The sequence below is a fragment of the Colossoma macropomum genome, unplaced genomic scaffold, assembly GCF_904425465.1.
Source record: "Colossoma macropomum unplaced genomic scaffold, Colossoma_macropomum, whole genome shotgun sequence".
Taxonomy (NCBI): domain Eukaryota; kingdom Metazoa; phylum Chordata; class Actinopteri; order Characiformes; family Serrasalmidae; genus Colossoma; species Colossoma macropomum.
In genome coordinates this window covers 61,964,105-61,985,514 of record NW_023494792.1, presented here as the reverse complement: position 1 = coordinate 61,985,514, position 21,410 = coordinate 61,964,105, and the positions used below count along the sequence as shown (strand labels likewise).

At 40.0% G+C, this 21,410-nt stretch overlaps 2 protein-coding genes across 4 annotated transcripts; both read left to right on the top strand.

Moving 5' to 3' along the window:
- Positions 1-1,274: 1,274 nt before the first annotated feature.
- napepld (N-acyl phosphatidylethanolamine phospholipase D) lies at positions 1,275-11,824 on the top strand. Of its 2 annotated transcripts, none has more exons than XM_036577764.1 (5): positions 1,275-1,524; positions 3,485-3,800; positions 4,883-5,529; positions 6,580-6,694; positions 8,564-11,824. In XM_036577764.1, exons 2-5 carry the CDS (start codon positions 3,507-3,509, stop codon positions 8,687-8,689), a joined length of 1,182 nt encoding a protein of 393 aa, XP_036433657.1. In that variant the 5' UTR covers positions 1,275-1,524; positions 3,485-3,506; the 3' UTR covers positions 8,690-11,824. The 2 variants fall into 2 exon arrangements, with proteins under 2 accessions (XP_036433657.1, XP_036433656.1); XM_036577763.1 differs by having other exon boundaries at positions 1,276-1,524; positions 3,479-3,800.
- Positions 11,825-14,395: 2,571 nt separating this feature from the next.
- Positions 14,396-21,140, top strand: dynlt1 (dynein, light chain, Tctex-type 1). Of its 2 annotated transcripts, XM_036577762.1 has the most exons (6): positions 14,396-14,553; positions 16,024-16,065; positions 16,596-16,719; positions 18,848-18,925; positions 19,684-19,761; positions 20,922-21,140. In XM_036577762.1, exons 1-5 carry the CDS (start codon positions 14,527-14,529, stop codon positions 19,752-19,754), a joined length of 342 nt encoding a protein of 113 aa, XP_036433655.1. In that variant the 5' UTR covers positions 14,396-14,526; the 3' UTR covers positions 19,755-19,761; positions 20,922-21,140. The 2 variants fall into 2 exon arrangements, with proteins under 2 accessions (XP_036433655.1, XP_036433654.1); XM_036577761.1 differs by lacking the exon at positions 20,922-21,140 and having other exon boundaries at positions 19,684-19,870.
- Positions 21,141-21,410: the final 270 nt, after the last annotated feature.

Below are 21,410 nucleotides of genomic sequence, written 5' to 3'. Positions count from 1 at the left end.
AATATTAAATATATGAACTACATTCCAGATGTTTTCACTTGCTAAGATATCATTCTTTGCAGTGCAGTGCGAAGACATCCCTGTTTGTACCTGCTTGTCGTAATAGGATGTTCATTACATGTATTTTGGAATGAAGACACTCGCCAACCACACAGTGAACAGAGGATTCTCAATGTGGTTATATGTTCTTGTTTAACTGCCTTTAAAGACACTTACTGTCTCAGTTGGAAAGGAAACAATGTGCGGGGCCTCACGAGGCAAAGCACCCCACCCCCCTTCAAAAAAAAAAAAAAATCACAATTTTAAGAAAAAGGTAAAGAAAACAAAACTTCTCTTTTGGGGTACTGAGGTTAAAGTCAACATAAATGGGCTAGTTATGAAAAAAGTAATCATTAACGACTGACTACGTCCTGAAATAAAGTAATCTAATTATTCATTACTTTACGTCTGAGTTACTCTCTAAAGCCCAAATACATCCGCACGAACAAAGACAAACCCAACAGTCCTTTCAGCTTATTATTTAGAAAGACAATCAATTTAAACGATCAATCTGAAAAGGCACGTCAGTATCCCTTCCTTTTGTCTGTATTTCTCAAATTTACCATTTGACCATGAAGTACTTTGAGTAAAAAATAAATAAATACATAAATAAATAGCAATAGATTTGTTAGACACCTACGTAGCGAGCCTGTAAGGTAGGTGGACTTTAAAGGGGAACTCCACTGATTTTTCAAATATTTTGCACAATTAAACCATTAAGATGTAATCAGAGTCGTTCAGAGTGGTTTGGTCTGAAACGCTCTGTTCTAGATAAACTTACAGAGTCAGAATTGTTCACAGTGGTGGTGATAGGAACCAGACGTCCACCTCTAAAAGCTCCCTCACAGAAAGTTACTACATGGAATGGTGATGAATTCACTGCCTTTATGATATTTTCGAGAAGATTTCGGCCTAAAAATACATTCATAGTGGAGGGATACATAAAATAAGAAAACTTTTTTTTTAGGTTCACTAGTGGTTTTGTACAGTAAATAAAAATTGTGTCGTAGTCATGGTGACTCCTGGTTCCTATCACCCCCACTTTAAAGAAAAGAGTCTCTGCAATGAGCCATTTCGCACTCTGAATCACTCTGTTTACATCCCAAACACGGAATTATAAGACATTTTGAAAAACAAAAAGGGATTCCCCTTCAAAAAGTGGCCAATGAGCAGAAGTGCAATGTTTCTTGCAGCTTGCCTCGGGACTTTTATTTTGAAAAAGGCGCTTTTTTCCTATTTGGCTAGCCTGCCAAGCCCTCATTGCTTCATAAACACAGTTAGTTAATGTAAATAGCCTCTTCGACGGCCGCACGACTGAGCTCCAATGCGCTCTTTGTCTTCTGTGCTGCGGTTTGGAGGGACAGGCGCTGATTGTGGAGCTCACTGAGCTGTGTTGGGCTGCGGTGTGAAGCTGCTGCTCCGGCAGGTCACAGCTCTGAGTTCCGCCAGGCCCCGCACGCTGCTGCTGTCTGCCCAACACCACAGGTACAAAAACACACGGCTCATCTGCGGGTGTGCGGTAGGAAACACAGGCCTTTAACATTTTTATAGCCTATAAAACCATTTCAGAAAAAAATACGATGCTGAAATTGCTTCTTCTTTTTCGAATTCTCCGGTCCACCTTAAATGGTGTAGCAGTTACACTTGGACTGCGGCGCGTCTTTGAAGCGCCGCAGCGTAACTGCTGCTCCATTTAAGGTGGAACGGAAAGTTAGTGAACATGATCATTTTTGGACGGTACAGCGCTGCTAATGAGTCAGTCTTTTGAGGTTTGGGACGTTGCAAACTTTATTCTAGGTGTACAAGTTACATATTATTGAACTTTATACGCTGTTATGTAAGAATTTGGCAGTGATGTGACGTTATCTCATCTCATCAGATCTCAAACTTACCCCCACTTTCTGCTTTGCATGGCAGTTATACACCTAAGATTAAAACCACCTCTTTGTTTCTACACTCATTGTCCACTTAATCAGCTCCACTGACCGTACAGTTTCACTTTGTAGTTCTACAGTTACAGACTGTAGTCCATCTGTTCCTCTGATACTTTGTTACCCTGTTCTTTTGGTTTTTTTGGTATGACCAGCAAACACAGCTTTGAACAGCTGTTCACACAGAAAATCATCATATTCTACATTAAAACACTAAAAAGTGCTGAACTGCAGAAAATATGATGATTCTTAAAGTTCCACACTGGTTTTCAGACTTTGGGACTCATTTACTTCAACACAATGTGATCTAACTGCTCACCACGTGGCCATGAGGGACAGGGATGCAGCCTCACTTCCTGCTCTGAAATGCAGGGGCGCTAAAATAAGGCTCCACCTACTGACCAAACATCTGTTTCGGTAGTGACACGAAAACGCGGGACAGCATTTTTAGAATAAAAATTAGTGTTTTATTTGAAAATTAAATTCATGATAAAATTGAACTGTTTCAGCTTCACTTCGAAAGAAAATATTTAAAAACAGTTTTAAAAAAATACAAAAAATGTTAGTTTTATTTTCAGAAGTGTAAATTTAGGGGTTTGGGGTTTGGGACAGACTCCTCCCAATAGAAAGTACAATATAAATGATGATTATAATAATAATTTATAATAATAATAATAATAATAATAATAATAATATAAATAAAATTAGCACTTTTCATGCCAGTGGCAGCTCAAAGTGCTTTACAGACAGGTGATAAAACATAGTTATAGAAAAGATCATTAGTACTTAGTTAGTTTTAGTTAAATGCTAATTTAAAGAGATAGGTGCTTCTTAAAAGTGAGCACTGAGCTTGACTGTCTAATAAAAGGTGGAATTGAGCTCCACAGTTTAGAAGCAGAATAACTGAACGAGTCTCTCCACGTTTTCTGTATTTTACAGAGGGTGTCTGTAGAAGGCCACTATCCGCAGATCTTAGATTACGTGCCGGAACATAAACAGACAGACACTCTGTGATGTAAGCGGTGCTTTAAGGTTGTTTTGATCTTTAAAAACTGGTAGCAGAACCTTGAAATCTATCCTGAATGATACAGGCAGCCAGTGCAGCTCTTTTAAAACAGGACTGATCTGATCTCTCTGTGTTGTTTTTGTTAGGATGCTGCTGCACTTTGTACGAGTCGTAAGGGATGTGTAGTTTTCCCTGTCAGATAAAACATTTTATGTGTATACTTTTTTGTATATGTTTTTTCTTTTTGTATTCCTGTCTCTATTAATGCTTTGGGTTTAAGTAGATCAGAATATAGTCGTTGTAAAAACTCTGAATACTTCGTTTTTTATTTATTTTTTTGCTTTTATATTTGTTTTTACTGTGGTTCCTTAGTTTGAACAAGTTTGTTAAAATGGTCCATCTATCTTTAAATTAATGAGGCTCAAAAGGAAAACCGCGAAGTTTGTTTGCAAACACAGAACATTTTAATGTAACGCGTTTCTGTAACCTGCGTTTTGTTTAGCTGCAGGTCAGAAACGGGCCGTAAAGTCATGGCGGAAGGCGGAACTGTGGAAGAAGAGAAGACGCTGATGGCGGAAGGTGAGAGCGAGACCCCCAGCGGCCCCGGAGAGAACCCCTCTACGCAGGAACCGAGGAAGAGCAGCTCTTCACGTAAAAGCTTCCGCCTGAACTACCGGCACGAGGAAGAAGTGACCCGTTCGAGGCGGGACTCCAGTGGACGCTTCGTGAACCCCTGGCCAACTTGGCAGTTCCCCTCTTACGCCACTGCCCTGCGGCTCTTCCTCATGGAGAAGAACCACAGCAACGTTCCCAGCTCAAAAGAGGTAAACATTCCAGCCTCAGACAGGTGCTGTAGGCACGTGTGGGCCTGCAGGTAACGGGGCAGGTGTGTTCTTGCACTTCAGTGGGAGGATACAGCACGTTGAGGGTAGCTCAGTTGAAGCGAATGGTTACGCCGCAACCACATTTGTTATGCTGAAGTGATTCAACATGATGTAATACCAGAGAACTTGTAGAGAGGAGAACTGCCACTCTGTAATGTCTTCTGGGTTTCTCAAACACAAGAGGGCGCTCCCGAGTGAGTCCAAAATGAATGGGTTGATATGGAGCATTTGAGCAAAATCATAGTTAATAAATGCTTAAACATTTTAATGTAAACAAATACATTCATTTCCTGAACAGCGTAAAACGTTTTAACACTGCTGTTATATTTTTAAGAGCTTTTAAACTCCAGTTATATGAGTTTAAAACGGCGCCCTCTGGTGTTTAGCACCCATGTTTTTGATATAACGGGGGAAATAAGAAGAGGCCAGGCTTCTCACAAACTGGCTCTGGTAATACTCCCCAGTGCTGGTTCGTCTTATACGTAAAATACACAAGCTGTCCCCTACCTGCTGATGGGAGCCCCCCATGGCAAGCAGGACGACATATTTAATAGAAATAGAATTTATTAGAAATGTAGAAAAGTTGTCTAAACAACTTTTTTATTTATTTTTATTGCCCCTTAAAGGGGATCCTTACTGAGTTTTCAAAATTTCTTTATAAATAAATGGTTAAGATGTAAACAAAGTCATTCAGAGTGGTTTGGTGTGAAACGCTCTGTTCTAGAGAAACTTGTGGTGGTGATAGGAACCAGACGTCCACCTCTAAAAGCTCCCTCACAGAAAGTTACTACATGAAATGGTTATGAATTCACTGCCTGATGACTGAGATTTTGTTTTACGATAGTTTTAAGATAAAGTTTTGGCGAACTGTAATTGAACCGCAGATCAATTTTGGACCAAACCTTTTCACCCCTTATAAGCAGACATTGCCTTCAGATTTGAAATGGTATGAGGTAGATTCATCTGTAAGCTGCTGAGATGTGCATCACAAGTTACGTTCTCTTCTGTTTGTTCTTTTGAAGGTGTTGGATAAGGAACTGCCAGTGCTGGAGCCGTATTTCGTCCAGAACCCGGAGCAGTGTGGGCAAGTAGGCTCGTCCCTGCGGGTGACGTGGCTTGGCCATGCCACCGTGCTGCTGGAGATTGATGGGCTGGTGGTGCTAACGGACCCCATGTTCAGCCAGAGGGCCTCCCCCATGTCATTCATGGGCCCCAAACGGTACCGGGGTCCGGCCTGCACCGTGGCGCAGCTGCCCCGCGTGGACGCCGTCCTCATCAGCCACACGCACTACGACCACCTGGACTTGAGTTCGGTGGTGGCGCTGAACTCGCGGTTCGGCGCAGAGCTGCGCTGGTTCGTTCCTCTTGGGCTGCTGGATTGGATGAGGAAGAACGGCTGCGAGAACGTCATCGAGCTGGACTGGTGGGAGGAGAACTGCGTCCCCGGCCATGATGACGTAACGTTGGTGTGCACGCCTGCGCAGCACTGGTGCAAGCGCACGCCTACAGACGACAACAGGGTGCTGTGGGGCAGCTGGACCGTGCTGGGTCCCAACAATCGGTTCTTCTTCGCAGGCGACACGGGGTACTGCTCGGTGTTTGAGGAGATTGGGAAGCGTTTCGGGCCGTTTGACCTGGCCGCCATCCCTATCGGTGCATACCTGCCCAGGTGAGGTAGAGAAATACAGGTGTAAACGGAGTGATTTAGAGTGGTTTGGTGTGAAATGGTTCAGATGTCTTTACAGTGGTGGTGATAGGAACCAGGGGTCGCCACGACTACAACACAAATATAGACATTTTATTTACTATCCAGAGCCACCAGTGAACCTACACGAGTCTTCTGAGTTTATATGGAATCTTGATGATGGTAAAATAGTGGAAAATCTGAAATAATAAGTTTTATTTGGGGACTATTTTGCCTCACAACACCCTGCATGTATCCCTCCACCATGAATAGATCTTAAAAGTACATTTTAGGCCAAAAGCTTCTGAAAACTATCATAAAACAGTGTCTCAGTCATCAGGCAGTGAATTCATAACCATTTCATGTAGTAACTTTCTATGAGGGAGCTTTTAGAGGTGGACGTCTGGTTCCTATCACCACCACTGTGAACAGTTCTGACTCGGTAAGTTTCTCTAGAACAGAGCGTTTCACACCAAACCACTGTGAATGGCACTGTAATAAGTTGAATTATGCAGGATTTTACTAAATTTAGTGGAATTCCCCTTTAAGGATGCATCAATATTGAATTTCAGGTGCAGTAACTAATAATTGAAGTGCAGAAACAGTGTGTGTGTATGTGTGTGTGTGTGTGTGTGTGTGTGTGTGTGTGTGTGTGTGTAAAATGGGTTAAAACTCAGCTCACTGATTTATGTTACATACACATGACACAGCTAAATCATACATGACAGTGACTGTAAACAGTATTATTTTATGTAAATATTTAACATTATTTAGCAGAAACTCTCCTTATCCAGAGTCACAGTCTTCTGGGACTTTGTGATCACATGTCCTTGTGTGAGCTAATAACAGGGCACAGAATAATCAGTTGTACCTACTGTAATTAAAATATTGGGGTGATGATAATACATTTTCTCTTTTATTGCCGAGTAATATGTCGACTGATGGTCTGTTGTGCACCTCTAACTGCAGTAGCAGTATGAGTGCCGTTGCAGGACTGATGCCCTGACAGTGATGGATGATTTCTTCTTTTTCCAGAGGCATTATGAAGTCACAGCATGTGGACCCAGAGGAGGCTGTTCAAATCCACATCGATGTTCAGGCCAAAAACTCGCTGGCTATTCACTGGGGGACATTCGCCCTGGCCTATGAGGTATCTCTCCATCTCTGTCTCTCCATCTCTGTCTCTCTCATGCTCTCTGTTTTTTTGAGTGCCTGTTTTTATTGAGACTTCATTGGCTCTGACTGTGCATTTTTCTCTTTGTCCTCCTGACATAAAGGGACACAAAGGTGGCTTTGTAATGATGTTATAATGGTGGTGTTACAGCGTTTGTTGCTGTACCGTGTTGAGTCTCACTTTTATATTTTATACACACACACACGTTTGTCTTGCTATACATATGAGGACGTCCATAGGTTTTTATTGATTTTTGTGTTACTGTAGCTAAATAATACTACACTTAAACCTAAACCTAACCATAACCAGCAGAATGTCCTCACTTGAGCAAAAAATTCATATACTCCTATCATAGTGAGGATATGGGGTCCTCACAAGTATAGCAATAAAAGCACACACACACACACACATGTTTATATGTATATATATAATATAGTACCTTAAGCACCCAAACACATTAAAAGACATTTAAAACCAAATCTTGGCAGTAAGTCTGTTATGCTTGTAAAAACACCATATATACTTCGAGTTCTTCAGTAAAGAAAATGGTTCCATAGGGAACCACAAACACTCAGAGAACCCATTGCCTGATCAAAGTGTTCTTTGCATCGTTAAGTGGTTCTTCAGATTGATGGAGAATGCACTACAGATGGTTCTATACAGAACCTTTCTGAAAAGGGTTCTATGTAACACCAAAAGGGGTTTTTCTTTTGTTACAATGTCAAGACTGTAACAATAGAAGAACCCTTTTTGGTGCTATATAGAACCTTTTTCAGAAAGGTTCTATATAGAACCATATAAAACTCGTTCTCCATCAATCTGAAGAACCATCTTTTCTAAGTGTGTAGAATAAATGTAAACAAACATAAATGCAGTAAAAAGCAACACGATTTTTTTGTTTACAGTAAAGTTGTTGATGTCTTGTGAACTACTTTCAAAGACAAAGTTTGCTCCCAAGCATCTCTTTGGTGTCCCAGTATTTGCGTGGATTTGGTTAATTCTGTCTCCAGCACCCATTTAACATAATGAAGCGATTAGATGAACCAGGTATTTGAGTAATAACTACAGGTAATACTGGGCTTCCTTGAGGAGAGGATTCGAATTGGTTAAGCAAACACATTGACATACATAAAACCACCACTTACTGTACTGATATTATTTGTATTTATTGTAATATTAGTGTTTTTCATGATGATTCAGAGTGGTTTGGTGTGAAATGGTTCAGATGTCTTTACAGTGGTGGTGATAGGAACCAGGGGTCGCCATGACTACAACACAAATATAGACATTTTATTTACTATCCAGAACCACCAGTGAACCTACACGAGTCTTCTGAGTTTATATGGAATGTTGATGATGGAAAATAGTGGAAAATCTGAAATAATAAGTTTTCTTTGGGGACTATTTTGCCTGACAGCGCCCTGCATGTATCCCTCCACCATGAATGGAGTTTAAGTTTTCTAAACTACCATAAAACAGTGTCTCAGTCATCAGGCAGTGAATTCATAACCATTTCATGTAGTAACTTTCTGTGAGGGAGCTTTTAGAGGTGGACGTCTGGTTCCTATCACCACCACTGTGAACAGTTCTGACTCGGTAAGTTTATCTAGAACAGAACGTTTCACACCAAACCACTCTGAACGACTCTGTTTATATCTTAACCATTTAATTATGTAGAAAATTTTGAAAAATTGGTGGAGTTCCCCTTTTACAGAATTCTGCTGTCTGCTGGTTGGTTGAAACATGTTATAACAAATAAAGCAGTATGGAGGTAATGGTCTAACACTCGCTTGCCTTTAGTCATTACTGTTTCTGACTGAAGGTTCTCTGTGTTTTCTCTGTCAGTATTATCTAGAACCTCCAGTGAGGATGCGCAATGCCATGGTGGCCCACGGACTGAACCCTGATCACTTTTTCACTCTCAGCCACGGAGAGTCTCGGCTGCTCACCCAGGACGAAGTCTTCCACTGAGAGAACAAACATGCTTCTTTCTAAAGTACCGCCAGAGAACTTGTAGAGAGGAGAACTGCCACGCTGTAATGTTATCCGGGTTTCAAACGCTAGAGGGCGCTCCTGAGCGAGTCCAAAATGAATGGGTTAAGATGGAGCATTTGAGTAAAATCATGGTTTATAAATTATTAAACATTTTTAATGTAAAGAATTCATTCATTTCCTGAACACAGAACAGCGTAAAACATTTTAACACTGCTGTTATATATTTAAGAGCTTTTAAACTCGAGTTATAGGAGTTTAAAATGGCACCTGATGTATGTCCATGACATCAGTGAGCGCCAACAGCCAATGAGCTGCTCCGCTCACCAGCCAATCGGCACTCAGTAGCAGTAATGCCCGCCTTCTGCTGCCCAAAACCCGTTTACTGTAGAAAAAAGAAAACAAACAGGTGAGTTTTCTTTGCTTTTTTAGTGAAATTCATCCTTGTACTGTCTAAAATTAAAGGAAAGTTCTGGTTCAGTGATTAGAAACTATTTTAACTTTTCGTTTTTAGCTGTTGAGCTCCATTCACTCCCCTTCATTGAGGACTCGCTCGCGGGCGCCCTCTACTGTTTTGCAGTCCTGTTCTTGATATAACAGGGGAAATAGGAAGTGGCCAGACTCCTTATAAACCTGCTGCCCCCAGAAATACATAAATATCATATATTCTGTGACTGTCTTGCAGTAATTCTGCTGTAAGTGCGATTTGGACCACTGTTTGTTTTCCTTGACAGAGAAGCTGCTTATCGGTTATCAGCTGTAGCGCTTTCTCTGTCTGGACCCCAACAGTGGGCCGAATACACTGTTCTTTTCAATCAAGGAAGCCTTTTTAACATATGCTCATATTCATTATGCCTTAAAGGGGGAACTCCATCACTTTTGTGCATAATTAACTGATAACTGTGGCCCCATTTTAGCCTAAAACGGCGTACCCAAAGTAAAAGGGGGCGCTGTTCCCACATACGTTGGGCCACAGTCATGATCTTGGTCTCATTTGAATGGAAACACCCTCACCTGTCAGAATAACTGTATGAATCACTGACACAGAATAACAGAGTCTAGAGCAGAGGAGTTTATTTCCTCCTGACTCTAAACTCTAAACTGATCTCTGACTCTTGCCGTGTTATCAGACCACCTGCTCTGGATTATGGTGTCTCTGTGGAGAGAGGCGAGGCTCTAAAGGTGAGGAACCACATATTTGATAGAGAAGATTGTAACTGCTGTGAATAACGGATCATAAAATGGTTAGCGGGATTTGAATCCTGGGATTTAAAGCTTTCTAGCGGTTTATTGCATCACTGAATTGCTGGACAACCGGATGCATAAAAATGATGTTTTAAAAAAACAGAAATGAACACTTTGATGGAAGTGTGCCGGTACCGGGACAGTGATCTAGATAAGGTTAAACGGTTAAGATGTAAACAGAGTTGTTCAGAGTGGATTGGTGTGAAACGCTCTGTTCTAGACAAAACTTACTGAGTCAAAATTGTTTACAGTGGTGGCGATAGGAACCAGACGTCCAGTAAATAAAATGTCTATAGTAGTCATGGCAACCCCTGGTTCCTATCACCACCACTGTAAAGAAATCTGAGCCGGCAAGTTTTCCTACAAACCACTCTGAATGACAGACATTTTGAAAAATTGATGGAATTCCCCTTTAATGCTACTAAGAATGTCTCACAGGCTCCGTATAGTCGTCACTGCTGGACCTGCCTTCTTTGACCAAATGCTGACTAGAACCATTGGATGTCTCAGTGCCATGTCCTACAGGCAAAATCTAGAACCCCCCCCTTTACAGGGAACTTAAATACAGCATTTTCCTGCATTTTTAGAGCACAAATTATGTTTATTTGCTGAGTTAAACATATTGAAGAAAAGTAAAACTGTTATAACTATATTATTAATTATTATTCCACGCTATATTATATTATTATAACTATTAAATGTGCCATAACTCTTGCACAGGCCACATTGTACATTTTATTTTCTACCTCAATGTGTTCAGTTCAACAAATAAGCAGTATTTTTGTATTAAAATGTGTGTCCCTGTAGAGGATGTGTTCACTGTGACTGTACACCGTGGTGACTCCGCTCGCTGTCAGGCGTCAGTACAGTTTTCTAAGACTGTTGCTGATTGATGATAAAGGGAGGGGGATAAATGGAAAACCTCCAGAATGAGGTTGCAGTTTATTACATTAGGCCAAAGCTGTAGCTTCTTATTTGCCAGTCTGAACTAACAGCTTTCCAAAGATCACGTTTTGTATACACAGCAAAAAATGATGTCTTGGCGAGTGAAAACATCTTAAATGTAGTTAATATATCTAATATTTCTCATTATGAGTCTGTTGTAAGAATATTATAAGATTATTTCACCTGTTTCTGTACATTTTTACTTGTTTTCAGTAATTGTATGTGGTGAAAGTGGCAGATCATTTCTTGTTTTGATAAATAATTAAGATAATTTTGTTTATTTCAAGAAATATTGCTTATAATAAGTAAAACGATCTGCCAGTGGACACAAAATTGCTTAAAACATGTTAAAATGTAGGACACACCAAAATATCCATATAATTACGTAAGTAATCTTTGCGGGGTTACATTCTGTACAAATGCCAAATTATGGATGGAGATGGAATCAGTTCACGATGAAAAATTAACACCCTCAGTGACGGGGTTTGGTGTTCCCACACGTTTTAATGCTGACGAGACAAACGATGGTGTGAATTCTGCACTGATTATTTTAATATTAATGTAGAGTTTTAATATTAATTTAGCTTTGCAGGGCTGGAAATGTTAAATCCTGCCTTTGTTCGTATTGCAGTGGCTGCAGTTTATTTAACGAGATATTTAATGAATGTTTAGTTTTATGTTTTGATTGAAGGAACGTCGGATAGTGTGGAGTAACTGATATCGCCTCATAATCTTCCTTTATTGCCAGAAACATGAATGTATTCTTGAAATAACCACCAGACTGTCCAAAAGCTTGTTTTTGACCTTTTTATGGTCAGTTACCACTAGGAGGTGTGTTTGGTTATAGGCTGGCCAGTGATTCACTGCTTTTTACAGTTCTCTGAATAATAACACATTTTTCAAATAAACGCACTATAAACTGTGCTCACTTCTTGTTTTTATTACCTTACATTGCACTGCAGTTATTTTCACATGCCTCAGAGAGAGAGAGAGAGAGAGAGAGAGAGAGAGAGAGAGAGAGAGATAATGCTTAAAACAAAGACAGCGGCCTAGTCCCATTTCACCCCTCGCCCCTACCACTGAGCCCTTAGCCCTCTGTTTTGTGTGTTCATGTCTAGTGGTAGGGTGTCCTGATTCTTGTTGAGATAGAGGGGGAGGGTGAAGTCTTGGAGCTACATGACCCTCCAAACAGAGAGTTTTTCAGAGACTCCAAACAGAGAGATATGAGAAAACAAGAAAAACCGGTAAGATAGAGAACAAGAGACCAATGAAACCCACAAATGTGAGAATTTTCTCTGTTAAAAAATTACGATAACCACTGTATTATCTTAGTTTAATGTTGTTTCAGTGTATTATGGTCCTTTTCTTCATAACAAGCATAAAAAAATCACTAATAGATGCTAATGTCTTGGTAGCTAGCTAGCTAACTTTCCCATTCCACCTTAAATAGCCTGAAGCGCCAGAATGTAACTGCTGCACCTTTTAAGGTGGAATGGGAAAATTCGAACAAGAAGCTGGTGAATATCTGACTTCAGCTTCATATCACTGAAGAATTAGGGGTGGGCGATAATAAATAATTGCCCCCCTCTTTGAAGATCATATGATGCCCTAAATGTAACTAAAGCCCAGCAGTGAGGAGCTGAACTTTACCCTCCTCTGCTGTCACTGCAGACTGGCAGGGTCGCCTACAGAGCAGCGCTGGTAGCTGTTAATGAAGTGATGCTCTTTTTATTTGAGGGTCCCATTTCAGAGGGAAGATTAACCACTACCCTGTAACTCAGTTCCAAGGGGTTAGGGTGACACTCGAAAAACAAGGGGTAGGGGTTAAAAGGAGAAATGGGACTGGGCCCAAGTTTGGTGAGGAGGGTAGAATTGCAGCACCATATGAGGGTGTTTCTGTGATGCAGGCACGCCCCCCCCAGGAACCCCCCTCATGTGACGTCAGGGGCAGGTGGGCTTTGGAGTAAAAGCCACAGTAACGTTGCTGAGTACACAGAACTACGACAGCGTTTTAGGGCCGCTGTTAATAAAAAATAAAAATAGTAGACTTTGAGGAATAAAGTCGTACTATTTAGAGATTAAAGACGTAAAATTACGAGAGTAAAATCACGATATTTCGAGGATAAACTGCTGTACTGGGGGGCTGCCATAACGCGTGGGGGTCTCGGTTGCTGTACTGGCGCCGGAGCTCCACTCACTCCTGTCTCTCTGTGGATCATGGAGCCCCGATAGCTGTGTAGACGACCCTGCCTGAGATTCTCCTTCATCAACACAGACAGACAGTTTCCTCCGAGTCCGTCTGGCTCTTTATTCTAGATAAACACAGTTTCCTGCTCAGCCGTTTCAGCCGGTTCTTATCCTAATAACAGGCTGGTGCTGATGTGCAGGAGAGACAGGGAGACTGAGTGTTTCTTTATGGGTGAATCGATATGAAAGTAGAACTCCACCAACTCACCGCCCCTCATTCAACACCAGGAGGTGCTGCTTTTCCTTTGCAAAGCCTTTGGCCACAATATTGCATACCTTTTCTGGTAATATCCCACTTTAATGTTGTAATTATTATCGTAATATATTATCATTGAAATATATATATATGTATGTATATATATGTATATATATAGACTTTCTTCTCAAAATATTACGATTTTATTCTACAAATGCGACTTTTGTCTCGAAATATTACGACAAAGTCTACTATTTTTATGTTTATTAGTGGCCCTAAAACACCGCGCGATGTCAGTGAGTTACTGTTACATTAACATTTCACTACGACCTTAAAACTGGTGGAGAATAAGCACAGGGTTGCTTGATAGTCAGCAATACTCAACCTTGCCAGAGTTATATTGTGTAAGCTGGCAGCACCACGGTAACCCCTGATAAATAAAGACCATTAGGATTTAAAAAAAAATGTTTTTTGCCTCCTAATGGTTACCATTAGAGACCACTAGTTTCCAAGTAGAATTAGAAGTGTATCTGGAATCAGTCACTAGGTCACCTGGTAAACCATTCCTTTACATGATCAACCCATCAAGAAAAGCCAAAACGCATTACAAACCACCAAACTCTTAATGGTTTCTCATTTAGATGTTCTCATTAGGGACGTTAATATTATAATCCGTTATTACACATTAATTTAAATAACGGCTGGTATGGAGCAGATTGCGTAGTACTGCTGAAAACACTGCTGACTGCTACCGTTATGATGGGCATTCAGACCGCAAGGTCAAGTCAGGGATCACAAAACCGCAGACAGAACTCTACAAATCACCAGAGGCTACAGATTCACGTATATTTGTTTTTAAATGCCAAATACTCATTATGCAAATATGTGGAAACAATATTAATTTAGTATCAGTAACGTCTTTATAAATATTGATGTGTTTTCCCCGTTGAGTCGTATCCACCAATGAGAGAAGCCATTCTGCAGACATATCGGCCAATGAATGATAGGGGGGCGTTCCTGATGTGGGCGTTCTTGTTGTACGGAAACGCCTTTCATTGCAGTTCGACTCTACTGGAGTTTGGTGGGGCGCTTGAAGGCACCACAGCGCTGCGTCTACGGTTTCCATGACAACAGCGAGCGGCAGCTGCCAACGACAGAAGAGGACACAAACAAACACGGCGCCATGGACGATTTTCAGACAGGAGAGGAGGTAAAATCACCACAAACCTCACTTAAAACCAGTAAAACATAACCTCGAACTTACGCTGAAAACCAAGTTTCCGTTTTTACCGTCTTAACTTTGCTTTCCGAGTGAGAACCTCGCTCGCCTCAGCTAAGCTAAGCTAACCTAACGTATACAGCGGAAGTTCCCGGATGTAACGTTAGTTTATAATACACTCTTTAATAAGAAGGTTCTTCAAGGACCTTTCGAAAATGGTTCCGTAACTGTTACAGCACCAAAAAAATGGTTCTGAACCGCTGTTGGTGCTGTGTAGAACTATATTCAACACGCTCTGCATCCGTCTGAAGAACGTTTTCACCGTTCAAAGAACCGTTTAAGCGTGAAATGCTTCTCATGATTCTAAACAGAGGCGTTCCCTCTACTGAAGAACCCTTCAAGAACCATCTTTTTAAAGTGTGTGTCTAATGTTCTGGAGCTGCTTATTTAATTCATATAAACCGATCAGGCATAACATTATGAGCACCTCCTTGTTTCTGCGCTCATTGTCCATTTTATCAGCTCCACTTACTATATAGGTGCACTTTGTAGTTCTACAGTTACAGACTGTAGTCCATCTGTTTCTCTGATACTTTGTTACCCTGTTCTTCAGTGGTCAGGACCCCCATGGACCCTCACAGAGCAGGTACTATTTGGGTGGTGGATCATTCTCAGCACTGCAGTAACACTGACGTGGTGGTGGTGTGTTAGTGTGTGTTGTGCTGGTCTGAGTGGATCAGACACAGCAGTGCTGCTGGAGTTTTTAAACAATGTGTCCACTCACTGTCCACTCTATTAGACACTCCTACCTTGTCAGTCCACCTTGTAGATGTAAAGTCAGAGACGATAGCTCATCTGCTGCTGCACAGTTTATGTTGGTCATCCTCTAGTCCTTCATCAGTGGTCACAGGACGCTGCCCACAGGACGCTGTTGGTTGGATATTTTTGGTTGGTGGACTATTTTTAGTCCAGCAGTGACACTGAGGTGTTTAAAAACTCCAGCAGCACTGCTGTGTCTGATCCACTCAGACCAGCGCAACACACACTAACACACCACCACCACGTCAGTGTTACTGCAGTGCTGAGAATGATCCACCACCCAAATAGTACCTGCTCTGTGAGGGTCCATGGGGGTCCTGACCACTGAAGAACAGGGTAAAAGGGGGCGAACAAAGTATCAGAGAAACAGATGGACTACAGTCTGTAACTGTAGAACTACAAAGTGCACCTATATAGTAAGTGGAGCTGATAAAATGGACAATGAGCGCAGAAACAAGGAGTGGTCATGATGTTATGCCTGATCGGTGTATACTTTTTTGTTTAATTAGTAATGTTATTAATTAAATGCAGATTGACTAACTTACAGTTACCCTTCTTTGCTGGATAAAATGCTGAAGAGAGTTTTTATTTCCTGGTGAATTAAAAGTTACGTGGTTCTAATTTTTTGTTCTGTTTTTCAAGACTGCCTTTGTCGTGGAAGAAGTGAGCACCATCGTCAAAGAGGTAAAGCCTTACTGCAGCTGACGAAACTGTCTTTTGCCACTTTTTGGCACTGGAACTGGCAACCAGACAACCACCTTGTGTTTTTTAAAGGGGAATTCCACCCACTTTTCCACATTTCTGCATAGTTAACTCATTTAGATGTAAACAGAGTCATTCAGAGTGGTTTGGTGTGAAACGCTCTATTCTAGAGAAACTTACACAGTCAGAATTGTTCACAGTGGTGGTGATAGGAACCAGACGTCCACCTCTAAAAGCTCCCTCACAGAAAGTTACTACATGAAATGGTTATGAATTCACTGCCTGATGTCTGAGACTGTTCTGTGATGGTTTTTAGTCTAAAATGTATTTTTAACATACGTGCGGGCTGGAACGGTGCACGTACAGCAAAATAGTCCCCAGAATTGTTTCACATCGAACCACTCTGAATGCAGAATCTGTGGAATTCCCCTTCAAATAAAACTGACTCAGTTTTATAGCTGTTATGAATTTATGATGTTTTTTATGAATTTATGTTTGTCATAAATGTCTAGGCGGTTGAAGGAGCCATTGGTGGAAACGCATATCAGCACAGCAGAGTGAACCAGTGGACCAATAATGTGGTGGAGCAGTGTCTCAGTCAGCTCAGCAAACTTGGCAAACCATTCAAATACATCGGTAAAAGCCACTGTAACATCACCAGGGTTCAACACTCACAGACGTAGGGACACAACATAATGACATTTTAAATTTAAAGAAGTATTTGAGAGAGATCATTATTTTTACACAAGCAACCCACACATCTCTCCTACAACTGGGAGCTTAAACTTAGTTTCCAGCTCCTACTGTTTATGAACAATTTAGCCGAAAGCGGAGTGAGTACAAATATTACAGCTCATCCTATTGGCAGGGTTAATTGTAACAGATGAGGCTGGTTGTAAGTCATTAAAAGTCTGATAAATTGATAGAAAACACAGTTAATCCAATACAAATATTCATCAAAAATAAATATGATTAGTGATATCATATCAACACAGCCACATATTAGATGAGGTTGTGTTAAATGTGCCAAATTTATTTTGGACTACAAAGTAGGAGAGCAAACGTTAAGTGGCGCAATAAAATGGAAATTATTTATATTAAAATCTGTAGTACGATTTTGATGAATCATAAGAGCGTATAAATAAATGAGCTGTTGTGAATGTCTGTTGGGGATGTAGAGTTCTCTGATTATTAACCACCCCCCCCCCGTGTGGAGGCTGTGCTTTAGCCTGTCGGGCTCTCACTGTGAGCTGTTTATCTGCTTATAAGCGCTGCTGTATTACACTCACCAAGGAGATTAAAATACAAACCTAATTCCAAAAAAGTTGGGACAGTATGTAAAAAGCAGTGATTTATAAATCTACTTTGAGATGTATTTGAACCAAAACAGTTCAGAGATAAATATGTATCGTTTTACCTGATCACTTTTATTGTTTTTTTGTAAATATATGCTCATTCTGAAACGGATGCCTGCAAAACACGCGTCGGGATGGGAGCAATTTAATACTAGGAACATTGTAAAATGTTCAAAAACACCTTAAACAGGTGATGAAATATACTCCTGGTGCCGCTGTGAGTGGCAGCCTTTCCAGCAGCTCTGTGTAGTGTTTTTACACTTTTCCGTACTTTTCTTTTTTCTGTACGTTTGTACTGCTAATTCAGTGACTGTTTCTGCTAAAATTTCCTTCGGTATCAATAAAGTGTCTGTCTGTCTGTCTGTCTGTCTATCTACCTATCCATCCATCCATCCAACCACCCATCCATCTAACTATTCATCCATCCATCCATCCATCCATCCGTCCAACTATCCATCCATCTATCCATCCATCCGTCCAACTATCCATCCATCTATCCATCCATCCATCCGTCCAACTATCCATCCGTCCATCCATCGATCCATCCAACTATCCATCCATCCATCCGTCCAACTGTCCATCCATCTATCCATCCGTCCATCCATCCATCCGTCCATCCATCCGTCCAACTATCCATCCATCCGTCCAACTATCCATCCATCCATCCGTCCATCCATCCATCCATCCGTCCAACTATCCATCCATCCATCCGTCCATCCATCCATCCATCCGTCCAACTATCCATCCATCCATCCGTCCAACTATCCATCCATCTATCCATCCATCCATCAACCCATCCAACTATCCATCCATCCATCCAACTATCCATCCATCCAACTATCCATCCATCTATCCATCCATCAATCCATCTATCCATCCATCCATCCATCAATCCATCCAACTATCCATCCATCCATCCATCCATCCAACTATCCATCTGTCTATCCATCTATCCATCCATCCATCAATCCATCCAACTATCCAGCCATCCATCCATCCAACTATCCATCCATCCAACTATCCATCAATCCATCCATCTATCAATCCATCCAACTATCCATCTATCTATCTATCTATCTATCTATCTATCTATCTATCTATCTATCTATCTGTCCATCCATTTATCCATTCATCCATCCATCCGAAATGGTTGGGTATAAAGGAGCGTCCAGGAAAGGCCGAGTTCTTTATGAGTGAGGATGTGTCCAGAGCACTTTGCCAAAAATGCATCAGCAAAATATCTGTGTGTGGTTTTAAGCCAGAGACTGCAAGGAACCAAAAAACCTTACATAGTGCAGCTTTACAGAGAAACTCAACAGTGCAAGATAAACTTTACACCCGGCTTTGAAAGACTCTGTGATGGTGTCTGTTTTACTACTCACCAACTTTGTCTTTATTCCTTTCACCAGTAACCTGTATCATCATGCAGAAGAACGGAGCTGGTCTGCAGACAGCCTGCTCATGTTTCTGGGACAACACCACCGACGGTACGACTCACACAACACCACAAAAAGTTAGAGTCACTGCAAACAGTGAGATCTCAGCAAGTAAAACCATCTTTAATGTAGTTAATATATCTAATATTTCTCACTATGAGACTGTTGTAAGAATTTTGTAAGATTATTTCACGTATTTCTAGATGTATTTTTACTTGTTTTAAGTAGTTTAAGTAAGTAAAATGATCTCACTACATCGGCAGAATCATTTTGTTTGGTTCAAGCATAAATCTTAAAATAAGCATAATGATCTGCCAATATGATGATCATTTTACTTTAAAAAAATTACTTAAAATAAGTAAAAAAATGTCTAGAAATAAGTTGAATAATCTTATAATAAATGTACAACAATCTCAACATAAGAAATATTAGATATACTCTGCAAAAAATTAAAACGTCTTAAATGTAGTAAATATTGCTAATATTTCTCATTAGACTGTTGAAAGAATATTATAAGACTAACTAATTTATAGACATTTCTGCTTGTTTTAAACATCATTTCTTGAAATAAGCAATTTTCAAGTAAAAATGTCTAGAAATAAGTGGAATAAACATAATATTCTTAAAATATTCTTAACATAATGAGAAATGTTAGATTTATTAACTACATTTAAGATGATTTCACTTGCTAATATATCATTTTTGCAGTGTTAACACCCTTTTGTGATTCTGAGCAACATGGAACTGTTTTTATTATATTTTGATTCTTATAAGAAAGTAATAAACATTCTCTCTCTGTTTCTGTACAGGCAGTTGTACGGTGAGGTGGGAGAACAAATCGATGTACTGCATCGTCAGCGTCTTTGGACTCGCGATTTAAACTGCAGGTGCCTGGACTGAACAGCTCTGCTACTATGGAATTTGCATTGATATTACACTGCAAAAATGATGTCTTAGCAAGTGAAAACATCTTAAATATAGTTAATATATCTGATATTTCTCATGATGAGACTGTTGTATGAATATTATAAGATTATTCCACCTGTTTCTACACATTTTTACTTAATTTTATCTAGTGAAAGTGTGTTATTCAATAGGCAGATCATTTCTGATTTAGAGAAATAGTAGAGATAATTTTGCTTATTTCAAGAAAAAAGATGTTTTTGGCTAAGATAGCATTTTTTGCAGCGTGCTCGCACATCGGAACCAAGGAAGGATTTTCTGTTACCATTAAGTTTTTTTTGTATGACTGACATTCCAAAAGCTGTTTCTAACTTGGTATAAATACATTATTTTGCAGTTTCATGCTTGTCTTGGTAATTCCAGAGCATCAGCTTTTTGGATATATTACAGTGTAAATATAAAACCGTACAGTCAGTTATAAGCAGCTGCAGCATCTTTAGTTCTTCCTTGTATGTGACTGTAGATCTAGACTGAAACTGTCATCAACTGTCATGATGGGTACTCAGGTTCTTCAGTACTGAACTTTTAGCAGCTGATGTTCTCAAATGAAACATCCATCAACATCCCAAGTACTTGGAATATATATATATATATATATATATATATATATATATATATAAAACCTTGTATCTCCAAAATGGTAACTTTACAGAAAAAGGAAAAAATCCACTTTACTTTTAATGTAAGTCAATGGAACCAGACTTTTGGTCCATTCATCATAAAGTGTAAAGGACAACAGATAGAATATATATATATATATATATATATGCGCACACACACACATTTATTTATATATATATTTCATACATATTCCATAAATTTTTCATATTTCTTTGGGTCCAAAGCACAGCTTCTGTTATAAAATTAAGCCGGTGAGGTCTCCAAATCTCTCAAACTTACATAGTAGCTAAACCAAGACTCTAATCACAGGGTGCCCAAACTTTTAGGTTATGTTTCAAACTGAGTTTTTACAAAATGTATTTTTAGAACATTACACAATATTTTGTTACTTAAAGACATTTTTTAAATTAAAATAAGACTCTAATAAAGTTCTACAGTATAAAACATGTTTGTTCTCTTGCAGGGTGAGGGTGGGGTGGGGTCAGGGTACCTTCCTGCTGAGCCAGATCCAACGTCCTCACTTTTGGCCAGACTTTAGACTTTGAGCATCCCTGGTCTACACTCTTAAACAAGATGGTTCTTCAAGGGTTCTTTAGTAAAGACAACGGTCCTATATAGAACCATGAACACTCAAAAAAACCCTCTCCATGATTAACATCATGAAAGGGTTCTTCAGATTGATGGAAAACGTGCATGAAAGTGCTATAGATGGTTCTATATAGAACCTTTTTTAAAAGGGTTCTGTATAGCACCCAAAATGGTTGCTCTATTCTTACAAGCTTGACATTATACAAAATGGAAGAACTCTTTTTGGTGCTATATAGAACCATTTTTTAAAAAAGGTTCTATACAGAACCATCTACAGCACATTCTCCATCAATCGGAAGAACGATTACACCATGTAAAGGGTTCTTTGAGTGTTCATAGTTCTATATAGGACCATTCTCTGTAC

Bases quoted from the DNA above. Each gene is read 5' to 3' on its own strand.
- dynlt1 (XM_036577762.1), top strand. From the start codon at position 14,527: ATGGACGATTTTCAGACAGGAGAGGAG. The intron at 14,554-16,023 runs GTAAAATCACCA...CTGTTTTTCAAG, and splicing joins ATTTTCAGACAGGAGAGGAG to ACTGCCTTTGTCGTGGAAGA. The intron at 16,066-16,595 runs GTAAAGCCTTAC...ATAAATGTCTAG, and splicing joins TGAGCACCATCGTCAAAGAG to GCGGTTGAAGGAGCCATTGG.
- napepld (XM_036577764.1), top strand. From the start codon at position 3,507: ATGGCGGAAGGCGGAACTGTGGAAGAAGAGAAGACGCTGATGGCGGAA. The intron at 3,801-4,882 runs GTAAACATTCCA...GTTCTTTTGAAG, and splicing joins ACGTTCCCAGCTCAAAAGAG to GTGTTGGATAAGGAACTGCC. The intron at 6,695-8,563 runs GTATCTCTCCAT...TTTCTCTGTCAG, and splicing joins CATTCGCCCTGGCCTATGAG to TATTATCTAGAACCTCCAGT.